Genomic DNA, 12,800 nt, shown 5'->3' with positions numbered 1-12,800 from the left:
ATTTTCAGTATGAGGACTTTGATCCGGTTGAAAGTTAAATGAGGTTTTGAATCCATGTCCCAGTGGTGAAAGTTATCTCATCCACTGCACCACAAAGTCCCCTTTAAAGTGATGTTTAAGTTGGGGAGGATTTGGAATTAAAGGTAACCTGCAAGCTAAGAAGGAAAAAAAGAGCTTTATACAGCGCCTTGCATAACCTCGGGACGTCCAATGAAGTACTTTTGAAATGTAGTCACTGTTGAAACATAGGAAAGCTAGTTGCTCAGTTTACACTGACATTAGTTCCTGTGACTATATTAATGTGCAACCATGTTATGCTGTTGCTCAGATTCAAATGGTACCCTATTCCTAGCTTCTCCCAATACCTCTCAGCTCAGGAAATCTTAAAAACTAAGCCTCATCCCCGTTAACAGTCTAATCCTATTTCTATGAAATTAGCCCTTTTTAAAGTTACAGACCTGACTCCTTGTCTTTGGAATTTGTGATTTGTGATTCCCAGATGATACTGAATTTAATCATTCTGTGCTTGCTGTCCCTCAAGGTTGCCACGACTTCATTTTCAGTACAATATCTGGGTCAAAATAGCTCCGTCTCTAATGGCTTCCCTTATGCATGTATCATGAAGCAGTCATGCATTGCATTTACCAGCTCTGACTCTGAAGCACTTGGGTTTTCCCAAATCTGTTCTGATATACTCTTCTTTCTTACTCTGCCCTGATTCTCTGTAGGGGGTGAGGGAAGAGAAGAAACCTAGAGAATGAATGAGAATTTGAGAGCTGTACAAAGGACACAAAAAGGGAGAGGGGGATAGAAGCAGGGACATAGATACAGGAAGAGAGACTCTTTTTAAACATTTTTGACTGGGAAGATCATGATCAACTAGAAGGAAAAATCTCACTTAAATCAGCACCATTTCTTCTTGTGCCAATATGCTTCTTGTGTGATGGTCTGAATTCATCACCTCAAATTACTTCTACCGCTACCACCTCTAGTGACAAACCTGTAACCACCAATACTTCACCCTCATGTAATGCAGCCCAAAATGCACTCTCCAGACGCAACTCGGGTTTGGAAAGGCTATTGGGTTGTTTCGTAGTTTCATACTTCCACTGTTGTGCTTTACTGAAATTTGAGTGACTGTATTGTTGCTTTATAGTGCTGAGTGATAGCGAGGTGAAGTTTCAGTGGTGTTACACTGCCCCAAGATATTCAATTATTATTCTGTATGTATTGTAGAGCGCGAAAGAGCAATGTGAAATAATTTTCCAGTTCTGGGACCCCACCCCCACCAGTATTATTTGATTCCTGTTTTGTACAAGACGCTCCTGTGACTCTCCAGAAAGTTGATACTTTCATAAAACCAAATGCATCATCTTGAATTATGGAGGATAGTGTTCACTTTTCGATCTAAGAGAAAATGATTTTTATCAAGCCGCTAAATTTTCAGTGAAACCTCAGACGCCCTTGCCCTTTTATGAATTTATTGACTATTGGCTTACTATGCATATATCCTGGTTAATGTAGACTTGCTCCTATTCATTATTTATGTAAGCTTTATTGAAACAAATATTGATTGTGGTGTATGTATAGAATAACTATTCCTAATGCAGACAGAATAGTAGATTTTTATATTTCTAGGTATTAGTAATTGGATACTCCTATATTATGTGATATTGATGATTTGACTTGTGTGGCTCCCTTGATTTTTGGGTGTGAGTAGTAGGCTCACGCTCTAATACACTGAGATTGTGTATAGTATCTAAGGGTATTGGAGCTTCTTGTCTCCAGTTGACAGCCCTAGCTTTGTTTTGTGTTAAATGAGAAACCGTGAAGGTTTACATGGTATCTTTTATATAAATTAGGCATTCTAGTGGATCAGCACAGTGTAATTTCAAATTTGGTTTCAATCTAATCCAGAATGATTGAATGAAAGTCTGTTCTTTTGGGCAGATAGGGGTAAGGCACTCTGCCTTGGCACCAAAAATAGCAACAATGGCACCCCCAAAACAAGGTAGGAAAGGCCCCAGGCAACCCCATCCAAACAACCCCTCTGGGACCACTGCCAGCACTATATACTGATCCTCCCAAGTGTGTAACACTATCTCCAGTATGCACAAATATTCCAGCACGTTCAGTTTTATTTACTGCAAGATCAAAATCTGCAACATCCCAGCCAATCTGCAAACCACTATACAACTTGGGGTATGGTGGGGGGAAGAGAGGTTAATAGTTGAGAAGTTCACTTGATCCAGTGATTCAGGTGGATGTTAATGATGTGATGGTGCTATTCAAAGGGCAAGGAGTTCTCCTGGTGCCCTGGCTAACATTCCTCCCTCATTGGTGGCCAGAAACCCCCCACCGATAACTGGTCACTCCTCTTGCTGTTGCTTGTGGGATCTTGCTGTGTGAAAAGCGGCTGCTGCTGCACTTATTGTAACGTATTGTAGTAAAGCAGTTTGAGATATTTAAGAAATATCCATCCGCTGCTGGCACCCTCATCCATGCCTTTGTCACCTCCAGACACGACTATTCCAATACTCTTCTGGCCGACCCCCCTCCCCCCCCCCCCCCCCCCACCTTCCACCCTTCATAAACATTAGCTCATCCAACACTTTCTGCCTGTATCCTATCCTGCCCTTAGTTCCACTCACCCCTCACCTCTGTCCTTGCTGACCTACGTTGGCCCCCGATCCCTCAATGTCCCCAATTTAAAATTCTCACTCTCATCCTTAAATCCCTTCATCGCCTTGCTGCTCCCTGTCTTTGTAACCTCCTCCAGCCCTTCAAAGCCCTTTAAATCTCTGACCTCTGATACACCCACATCCTCCTGGTGCCCCACAGTTGGTAGCCTTACCTTCAGCCGCCTAGACCCTGTGCTCTGGAATTTATTTCTTAAAACTCTCTGCCAAACCCTGTCCCTCTCTTCCTTTAAGACTTCTTTAAAACCCTCTTTGTCTAAGCTTTAGGTCACCCCTCCTAATATCTCCTTCTTTGGCTCGGCATCCAATTATGTCTGATTATGCTTCTGTGAAACGCTTTGGGACGTTTTTCCACGTTAAAGGCGCTATATAAATACAAGTCTCCAGTGATCAATTGGGCATAAAACAATGAGCACTCCTGTGGTATAAAATCAGATTATTCATAGTCATAAAACCAGTTACAGATGAGCATGGGCCCACAGGACAGAATTGCCCCTATTTTGGCATTAAATTGGCCATCTCACTCAGACCAAATGGATGGTGCAGAAAATGGAAAGATGTTGCACTGGTACTTTTCTGAAGTTAGGGATGAGACATAATGGCTCAGAATTTGCTGTCAGAATAATGGTGAGGCTAATGGTGCTCTCCGTTATTTATTGGCAAATCGCACAGCAACTTCAAGCAAGGACAGATGCGTGGTTAAATGCAAAAATCTGGAAGTTGCTGTCTGAGATGCTCCGCCATTAGCTTCGTGAAAATGGCACCTCGCTGTCTGCCTCACCATTGAAATACATTGAATGGCGTGAAGTTGCTGTATTTGCGCAGTAGATACGAACTAAACTTGCCACTGAAAGTTAAGGCTTGTCCATTTCAGTCTAAGTGCCCTTTTTAACAGTGTGATAAGTGTTAATTACTGCCAAACAACCCCTCTAGCACTGAAAATTTACGATTACAAGTGTGGAGTTTCATTCCTTCAGGTGTTAGTTGTTGGAGATTTAAAAACAAAAAATAAAATTTTTTTTTACTTTTTCTTCCTGTCTCTTTTTTTCTATCTCTCTTAATTTCTTATCTTTCTTTCCCTCTCATTATTTTGCTTTCTGTACCTGATTTGACATTGAATTCGCTATTCTAACTTACGTTTCCTTGTGCCGTTCATTTAACAATCCTTCAATCTGATTGGTGAAAGAGATCCACAGTTGCTTGCCCTGTTCACTCAGGTCCCAGATGCCCTGTAGAGGGCACCACACCTTTCCCAGCTCCCATTTCCAGCAACTTGCAGAGCAAAATCTCATGGAAGTTAAAGGGGCAAGAGGGCACGGCTAACTAACGGCAGGCGTAGTTCGTTGACCAGCTACAGCAACTTCTGGGCCATTGTTGGGGCATAGTAGAAGGAGCTTTACTCCAAATTTAATCTGTGCTGTACCTCACCTTGGGTTGCTCAACATTGATATTGGATGCTCAAAATGAAAAGCGTTCTATTTCTTGGCACTAAAATCCCTCCTCCGATGACCACAACATTTATAAAAAGGAAGAAATGTCAAGAATGTCTGTCTGTACCTGTGCCTAGATGCTTTTTGGAGGTGGTGTTCACTTGACTACATTACAACAGTGACTATAGTTGAGCAGTACCTCATTGGCTGTAAACCGCTTCGGGCCGTCCTGAGGTCGTGAAAGGTAATGTAGAAATGTGAGTTCTTACTTTATTGACTGGTGACTGAACTAACAATTTGGGTTCTTTACAATTTAGGTGGTAGAATTGAGCAACTATGGCTACAGACTCTCCCCGCCGTCCCAGCCGCTGTACTGGTGGAATAATGGTCCGACATCAGGCAGTCACGTAAGGAATACATTAATTTAAACTTTAATACTGAATACATTTGCTGCTTCTTAAGTGAAATATCAGTTTTGTTGCAAAATTTTAATATCTGGCAAACTCTCATCAAAACAAGGCAATTCAAAGAGATTTTGTACAACACTTGCTCACTTAAGTTCAATATTTCTGCTTTGGCCAAGAAAATGCTTTGTGTGTGGTTCTGGTCGAAATGTTCCAGAGGTCTAGTTTTGCTTGTGTAACTGTGTTATTTGCAATTTATTAGTGATTAAGCAGCAAAACTAGTGCTGTACAGGCCTTGTAAACACTTTAATTAAGCAGGTCTTTGTGCCAAGGCTGCCAAAAATTGACGTGAAAGAGATGGGGGTTTTCAATACAAGATTTGTGGTACACCGTTTAACTTTAGCCTTGCAGAGGAAACCCCCAATGCTGCCAGTGGATTTAAGGTATTTATTCAGTAAGTGAACCTGACTCTGTAATGTGTAATTAGCAAAGTGTTGATTTTGTGTCCACATGTACGCATCATGTATCCCATTCCATAGTTATTAATATGGCTGCTTGCAATGTTGGAAGTGCAAGAAAGCTTTCACATAACAGGAAAATATCATGTGGATCATTGGGCTCTACACAGCACATTTTAAATAAACAGCTTTGACTTGAAACTTGTATAACTATTAATTTTAAATAAATATTACAAAATACAATAGGTGAAATTATGAGAGAATCGTACAGCACAGAAGTAGGCTTTTCGGCCCATTGTGCCTGTGCTAGCTTTTTGGAGGAGCTATTGAATTAGGCCCCACCCCCTTGCACTTCACCCTGCAAATGTTTCCTCTTCAAGTATATATCCATTTCCCTTTTGAAAGTTACTGTTGAATCTGCTTCCACAACCCTCTCAGGCAGTGCATTCCAGATCATAACAATTCACTGCGTAAACAAAATTCTCCTCATCTTCCCTCTGGTTCTTTTGTCAATTATCCCAAATCTGTGTTCTCTGGTTATCGACCGTCCTGCCAGAGGAAACAGTTTCTCCCTATCTACTCTATATATATATATATATATATATATATTAAAAAAAAGTTAATAATTTTGAACACCTTTATTACTCTCCCCTTAACCTTATCATAGAAAGTTACAGAAGGAGGCCATTCGGCCCATCGTGTCCGTGCCGGCCGAGAAAGAGCAACCAGCTTAATCCCACTTTCCAGCACTTGGTGTGCAGCCCTGTAGGTTACGGCACTTCAAGTACACATCCAAGTATTTTTTAAATGAATTGAGGGTTTCTGCCTCTTCCTTCTCTGCTCTAAGGAGAACAATTCCAGCTTCTCCAGTCTCTCCACATAACTGAAGTCCCTCACCCCTGGTACCATTCTAGTAAATCTCCTCTGCACCCTCTCCAAGGCCTTGACATCCTTAATATAATGATGGACTATATTTATAAAATAAGTTCCACTTCCAGTTTGTAAAAGTCACACAGTCACTGAGTTGAGTTCAAAAGAGCTTCCACCGGGAGTGTGTCATAACTGGCTGCTGGTCTACCTTCTGATTTCTGGTGTCACCTGCAGGCCAGTGCGATCGAAGTCAAGTTTTCATGTAGGGCTCTACATTCCACGTATGGACTGGAGGATGCATGTCTCGTAGCAGCGAGGGGCATGTCGGAGTAACAAGTTTAGGTGAACAAAGCCAAATTTACCCTTGGCGCAGAACAAGATATCACCTTTGCACAGCTAATTAATGGTGCAAGTTCCAGCACCATCTTTGAACTCCCAATAGATCAAGTTTAAACTTTTTTTTACACGGGGATGCAACTTATATTTTGTGATAATTAGTGGACATATTAGCTGGCCAGTAATCTGGATATCGCACAGTAATCTCTACAATACAAGAATTGTACTCTGTATTGTCCCCCCGTGGGTTTCTTGCTAATGCTGCAGCAGTGGCACTTGAACTCTTGTGTGGTTTATCAAGCCGGAAAGCAACCACTTGGTGGTTGAAACTAACATGCTTTCTGTTGGAGACTAAAGAGACACTCTTCAGCTAACTTTCTTGGGATGCAGCTTTCGTTCACATCCCGAGTGCATGGCTTGGTTTGTACTTGGTTTACCTTCATAGTCTCTATGATTCACATCGTGTATCTCAGTAGCTTACCTGTAAACTGAAGTATGGTATCTTGCTTCAACAACAACTCTAAAAGCAGAGACAATAAAAGGCATCACACACAATGCCTAAACTCTGGATGAATACAGTCTTTCCAGCAGTCCATTGTAAGCGGCTCTCATATTTTTGTCCCCTGACTCCTGAAGTAACAAGGAAATGAATATGAAGTGCCTCAGTTGTTACATTTAGCACACGCTGAATTTGCATCTCGCACGGCTCCTAATACGCATCCAATTTTATTTATCTGTAAATCTAAGTCTTCAGCACATTCCGACTATTCTTTTTGGTTGACTAGTGAACATCAACAACAACTTGCATTTATATAGCGCCTTTAATGTAGTAAAATGTCCCAAGGTGCTTCGCAGGAGCATTTTCAAACAAAATTTGACCGCCTGTATAATTTAACCATAAATACCTGAAAATAGTTGACAGCATTCACTTTTATCAATAACATCTCCAACTGCTAGTTCAATCCTATGATTGAGACAATGCCACATTATAATGTAGGGATATTTATCTTGAAGACGGTGACTAACTCCTGCTTTCTAACATTGCTACTGGATCCGAAATTGGCAAATGCAGCGAAATTGTTCTGCATATAATTGCTGTCAAATCCACGACTATCAAAACGCTGCGACAAGCACTCTGACGGTTTTTTGATTAGCAGATCAGGAATTTCCAGGAGGTCCTCTGACCTGCCACCCCCCTCCAGGGCACCGGATGACCAAGGATAAAAAGCATGGAGGAGAAATGTAGCTGGAATTTGAAGAGCAGCTCCGTCAAAAGGTGAAATAGGGGCTGCTACCTCTGGCATTGTACATGTATACGAAATGAAGATTCTTCCTCGCTGCAGAATGCAAATGCGGCCTGAGTGTTCCTAAAGAGGCTCAGAAACTTATTGTAAGTCACTGCGCCGTGCAAGACTCTTCATCCCAAGGTCCCCAGTGGTGCTGGAAATGGTTCCCGAATACAGGGTTTTCCACTGGATACGTTTGCCCTCAGCGATTTGCAGAAAGCTCCACCACGGATTATCTGGGCCAAGGGTGAGGAAATGGAACATATGCAGCATCAAATTATGCAGGAAATCCCACCGTACCGTACAGAATTGAATGGCAGGGAGCGAATTTCTGAGAGAAGGCTCAGCTTGTCAGGTGGAGGTTCCCAAGAGAGGAATCGGGGCCTCACACCGATGAGCAGCTCTGCCCGAACGGGAGTGAGATCGGACGGAACTCACTCCACGGACCTGAGCCTCCTTGATGCATCGTACTGAGTCAGGACTTAACACAGACTTTGATTCGTGGACATTGATTTCTGTTGCTGCGTTAGGTCCTGACTCGGTACGATGCATCGAGGAGGCTCGTTCGTGGAGTGTAGTCCAATACCAATATTTAGTCCGTTTATTTCCTGCTGTTCAGCTAGTCCTGGATGGTCTGATTATGCGCAATTTTTCCTGCTCAAATGGGAAGCAGCGAAGAAAGTCTTTGTGCGGGAATCCAGTTTAGACACGTGCATTCAGTCCACAGGCTTTTCCACGATTTCTCTTTTACATTCCTCCAGAATCTTGACTGCTGTTTTTTGGGCCAATTAACTTTTTTGTTCTGGTGTCTCGAGGGTCGTAATTTAGCATCTCTAGTTTTCCCATGTGTGTCTTGGAAAGTTCTTGCCACTCACTAGCCATTGATACTCCTTGAGTTTTGAATATTCCAGTTAGTGCTGTACTGTGGGACTCTCGTCTTATTTTCTTGTTGTAGCAGTTTATGTAAGGCTGGACATGCCTTTTTCCACATATCAGCAGTCCTTCCTTTTGACCAATGGCTAGTATATTTTACAGCTTCATCGTTGTCTTCTATTCTTCTCTTAATTGAACAGAGTTTGTTGCTTTCTTTTCTCTGCCACCATTTTATCTATCCCACTTGAATAGCATGTGCTGTGTGCGCATGCAGTGCTTCTGTGTGAACAGGCAAATGCAGTTACAGGACAGTGGATGCAGTCTATATTCTGCATGGGGGTTGATTTTAGCCCCCAAGAACGGATGGGTTGGGGACAGATGGGGGTTGAAAGTTGTTTTTTGGGTTGCGACTGCAACCCGGCTCCACTTCCGGGTTAAATGTGGGCGGTAAAAGTACAGGCTTCCCACTGGGAATGCAAAGTCCGAAAATTTTGCGGTTGTGACCCAAAAGAACAACTATTTTCAACTCCCGCCCGCCCCAACCCACCCGTTCTTGGAGGTTAAAATTACCCCCATAGCCTCTCTTCATAGTGTGATAGATAACGCTAAACTGAGCAAAAGTGGATTATGATCGCAAGGCCCTATCTCGCCATGTTGCATCACAGCTCTGATATGATGTGTCACAAGAGTTTGTGCTATTTGATTAGTGCAGATGTGTCCAAGGTTTATGTATTTGTGGGCTGCTTCGGTGCTTACTATGGAGCCTTGGGGACCACACATAAAGTTTAAATCCACGTTCCATTAATCTGCATACATCTCAAGTTGCTGATGCTAACAGATCTTGGTGTTCCGATTTAGGATTTATTGGCCCACGAGGGAACAATACTAAGAACAGCCCTTTCTAATCCTCCAGGCCCATAAAATTTAAAAAACATAAACCAACAAATAAAAATATATTAGCGCAAATAGGACTAAATTGTAGGGGTGGGGTTGCCAGGGCATGGGCATTGCACGTGGCCTGTGGATCCTAATTTGGACACATCTGAATTAGGGGATAATCAGCCAGTACCCATTCCACATTGCCATCCACTGATTCCTGCTAAAAATAGTATGTTGGATATTTGGCTAGTCTGTGGTACCCCCCTCCCCTTTGGTCAAATCGAGTAGCCTGCTAACACTCTCAGCTAACGCATGAAGACTGGCAACTTGAGAGAGGCGTTGGAAGGTAGTTGGTACTCATGGAACCATACCCCTGTAAGAGTCAGTGCTTTTAGGAGAGGAGGAAGGAAAAAGAACGAGAGTTAAACTACTACAGCAGTGGTACATGATGTAGAATTTTGATTGGAATCACTGTATAATCAACCCGAGATACAGTGATGAATCTGTCTGGAAAGTATTCACTTAACAGAAATTTACTCAATACGCTACTGGCTGTAGATGTATAGAATTTGAATTGCTCTCTAGCTTTAGTTCCAGAAACCAAATCTTCTAATGATTCTCAGCCATGATGGTGTGAATCTATGGTAGTCTTGAGTTCTATACTGAACTGTTTGTGTTTTTTTTTCAGGGAGCAGTCATACATGGAGAGTGTTGTCACATTTCTGCAAGATGTAGTCCCACAGGTAAGTGACGCAAGTGTGAAAATCTGTCCTCCAGCTCCACATACAGTATCCTTCCTGTACTGTACAGGCAACACAGTTTCTCTGGTTTAAAAAAAACAGCAAATGTTGGAAATCGGACATAAAAATAGAAAGTGCTGGAAATCCACACCTATCAGCATCTGAAAACAGAGAAGATGGGTTAACATTTTGCACCTAGACCCCTTGTTAGAACTGATGCCCATTAAGTTGTCTTTCTTTTTATTTTTTTCGCCTTGCTGGCAGACCTGCCTCGTATTTCCAGCATTTTCTGTTTTTTATTTAAGGTCCCCAGTTTTGTTTCACTAACGTTAGTCTTGAAATTATGCTATGTCTATACGGTCTACTCCTCTTAATTTGAAATTGTTTAATTTAAATTACCTGTTAATCCAAACTGAAATGGTGCTAAAAAAAGCCACCTGTGCTATTTTATTAAAATTATTTCATTTGTTCCACTCAATAATTCAAATATTTTTCAAGCAGAAAATAATTTTGAATTAAGAGTAGACTTTATTAGTGTATGAATGCTTAATGTATTCATAGGAAACCTATTTTAACAGGTGCATTAAGTCGTTAAAAGAGCAGACCAAGACATTTTGATGCAAATGGGTTAAGCATTTGTACATTAGTTGCAAAGTATTTAATGTGCATCATTAAAATTAAAAGCCTCCATAAGGCTGAAGGAAAGGACTTGGGTTAGTGCATTCATTGACTGTTACATTCAATATCGGAGTTCCTACTTTATTTATGTGTGCTGCCCACGCAATTTGCTCTATTAAAAGTGCTGCAACAGGAAGTTAAGACTAGCATCAAAGGGTCAAAAGTAGGAATTTATTTTTGGGAGCTCCCCCAGTGGCTTAGTGAATAAATGCACTGCTTGTACTAATCCATAGAAACCAAATAGTCCCATTGTTTAATTCTGGGTTTGTGCTTTTTATAGTAATAAAAAAAATCCATGGGATGTGGGTGACACTGACAAGGCAGCACTAGTTGCTCCGTGGGCATTAAGAATCAAGTGCATAGTGTGAGACTGGAGTCGCATGTAGGCCAGAACAAGAAGTGGTAGCAGATCCTGAAGAACATTAATGAACCAATTAGATTTTTACAGCAATCCGGCAGCTGTCACGGTAATTTTTTCTGGCGTCAGATTTATTGAATTCAATTTCACAAATTGCTATGGTGGGATTTGAACTTGTGACCTCTGGGTAGCTAGCTAGCCAGAACCACTATGCTACCATGCTGTTGTGTTAGCTGGTCTCACCAGGGCGGTTACAGGGCTGCTACAACCACACAGCACAATCTGAAGGCTTGCATCTGTTAATACGCAAGGTGCTCTTTAGGTGGGTACCTCTGGAGGGAGCAGCACTGCTTCACTTGGTTCAGCACTGCCCTCGAAGGTAAGGCTGCCATTGCTGGCAGAGTTGTTAGGTAAATGCACCATTAGAGTGTACTGGGACTGAAATCTATGACCATGGTGTGTGGTTACTTTATTATTGATCACTGTAGACAAACTGATAGATGTTAATGTCTTCTGTTATTTTTAGTTTTTTTTTCATCAATTTTGTTTTTCCCCCCAGGCATACACCGGCTCACCTCCAACAGATGAGAAGGAAAAAATTGTTTGGGTCCGTTTCGAAAAAGCTGATATTAATGGTAAATGCAGTGCTTGCTTTTCACTGCTATTTTCTCTCATTTATCTGATTTAAATGATATCACTGGGATTCCTGTAACCATAGTCTGCGTGTGAAAAATTATGATACATTTGCAATGTAGTTGTTCTTTGTTTCACTCAGATTTCAGTAAATGGTGGGTGATTGGAAATGTTCATCCTGGGTCTCCTTGAACAGCTACAGAGCATTTTGGGTAGTAGAATGGCGAGTGACTCACCTCCTGACTCCCCAAAGCCTTTCCACCATCTACAAGGCACAAGTCAGGAGTGTGATGGAATACTCTCCACTTGCCTGGATGAGTGCAGCTCCAACAACACTCAAGAAGCTCGACACCATCCAGGACAAAGCATCCCGCTCGATTAGTACCCCATCCACCATCCTAAACATTCACTCCCTTCACCACCGGCGCCCTGTGACTGCAGTGTGTACCACCTATGGGATGCACTGCAGCAACTCACCAAGGCTTCTTCGACAGCACCTCCCAAACCCGCGACCTCTACCACCTCGAAGGACAAGGACAAGGGCAGCAGGCACATGGGAACAACACCACCTGCACGTCCCCCTCCAAGTCACACACCATCCCGACTTGGAAATATATCGCCGTTCCTTCATCGTTGCTGGGTCAAAGTCCTGGAACTCCCTACCTAACAGCACTGTGGGAGAACCTTCACCACACGGACTGCAGCGGTTCAAGAAGGTGGCTCACCACCACCTTCTCAAGGGAAATTAGGGATGGGCAATAAATGCTGACCTTGCCAGCGACGCCCACATCCCATGAATGAATTAAAAAAAAACACAGGTCTGCGATTGGTGATAGAGATGGAGCAATTTGAGGTGACCAGTTAAGAGCATCACATGAGAATGATATTGGCACAACATTTAAAGTGTAGCACTGAGAATTAGTGTAATCATTGCCTGTAACATTCATTATTGCAGCTCTTATTTTAATTGTATTTGCTGTCCTTGTTATTCATTCTATAACACTAGTGCTATGGCAAGAAGTTAGCATAACATCTTGGGGTCAAAAATAAGAATTTACCTTTGGAAGCTCCCCGGCTGGCTTAGTGGGTAAAGGCACTGTTTGGTATAGTACGAAACCATACAGACCAAAAGATCCCCTTGTTTGATTCCTAGTGT

At 42.2% G+C, this 12,800-nt stretch overlaps 1 protein-coding gene across 7 annotated transcripts in view; it reads left to right on the top strand.

The window, feature by feature from the left end:
• Window positions 1-12,800, top strand: part of bcas3 (BCAS3 microtubule associated cell migration factor) — a 666,368-nt gene that overhangs the window by 10,922 nt on the left and 642,646 nt on the right. For all 7 annotated transcript variants that reach the window (XR_010968541.1, XR_010968542.1, XM_068008504.1 and 4 more), the window contains exons 2-4: window positions 4,447-4,536; window positions 9,924-9,978; window positions 11,571-11,646. Coding sequence is in view for 5 of the 7 variants with exons in the window: in XM_068008504.1 (XP_067864605.1) it covers window positions 4,466-4,536; window positions 9,924-9,978; window positions 11,571-11,646 (202 nt within the window). In the remaining 2 variants the exon portion in view is untranslated. The remainder of the gene's footprint in view (window positions 1-4,446; window positions 4,537-9,923; window positions 9,979-11,570; window positions 11,647-12,800) is intronic.

This window comes from Heptranchias perlo, chromosome 28 (assembly GCF_035084215.1).
Source record: "Heptranchias perlo isolate sHepPer1 chromosome 28, sHepPer1.hap1, whole genome shotgun sequence".
NCBI classification, from domain to species: domain Eukaryota; kingdom Metazoa; phylum Chordata; class Chondrichthyes; order Hexanchiformes; family Hexanchidae; genus Heptranchias; species Heptranchias perlo.
The sequence above is the reverse complement of the archived record's forward strand: the minus strand, read 5'-3'. Positions and strand labels throughout refer to the sequence as shown.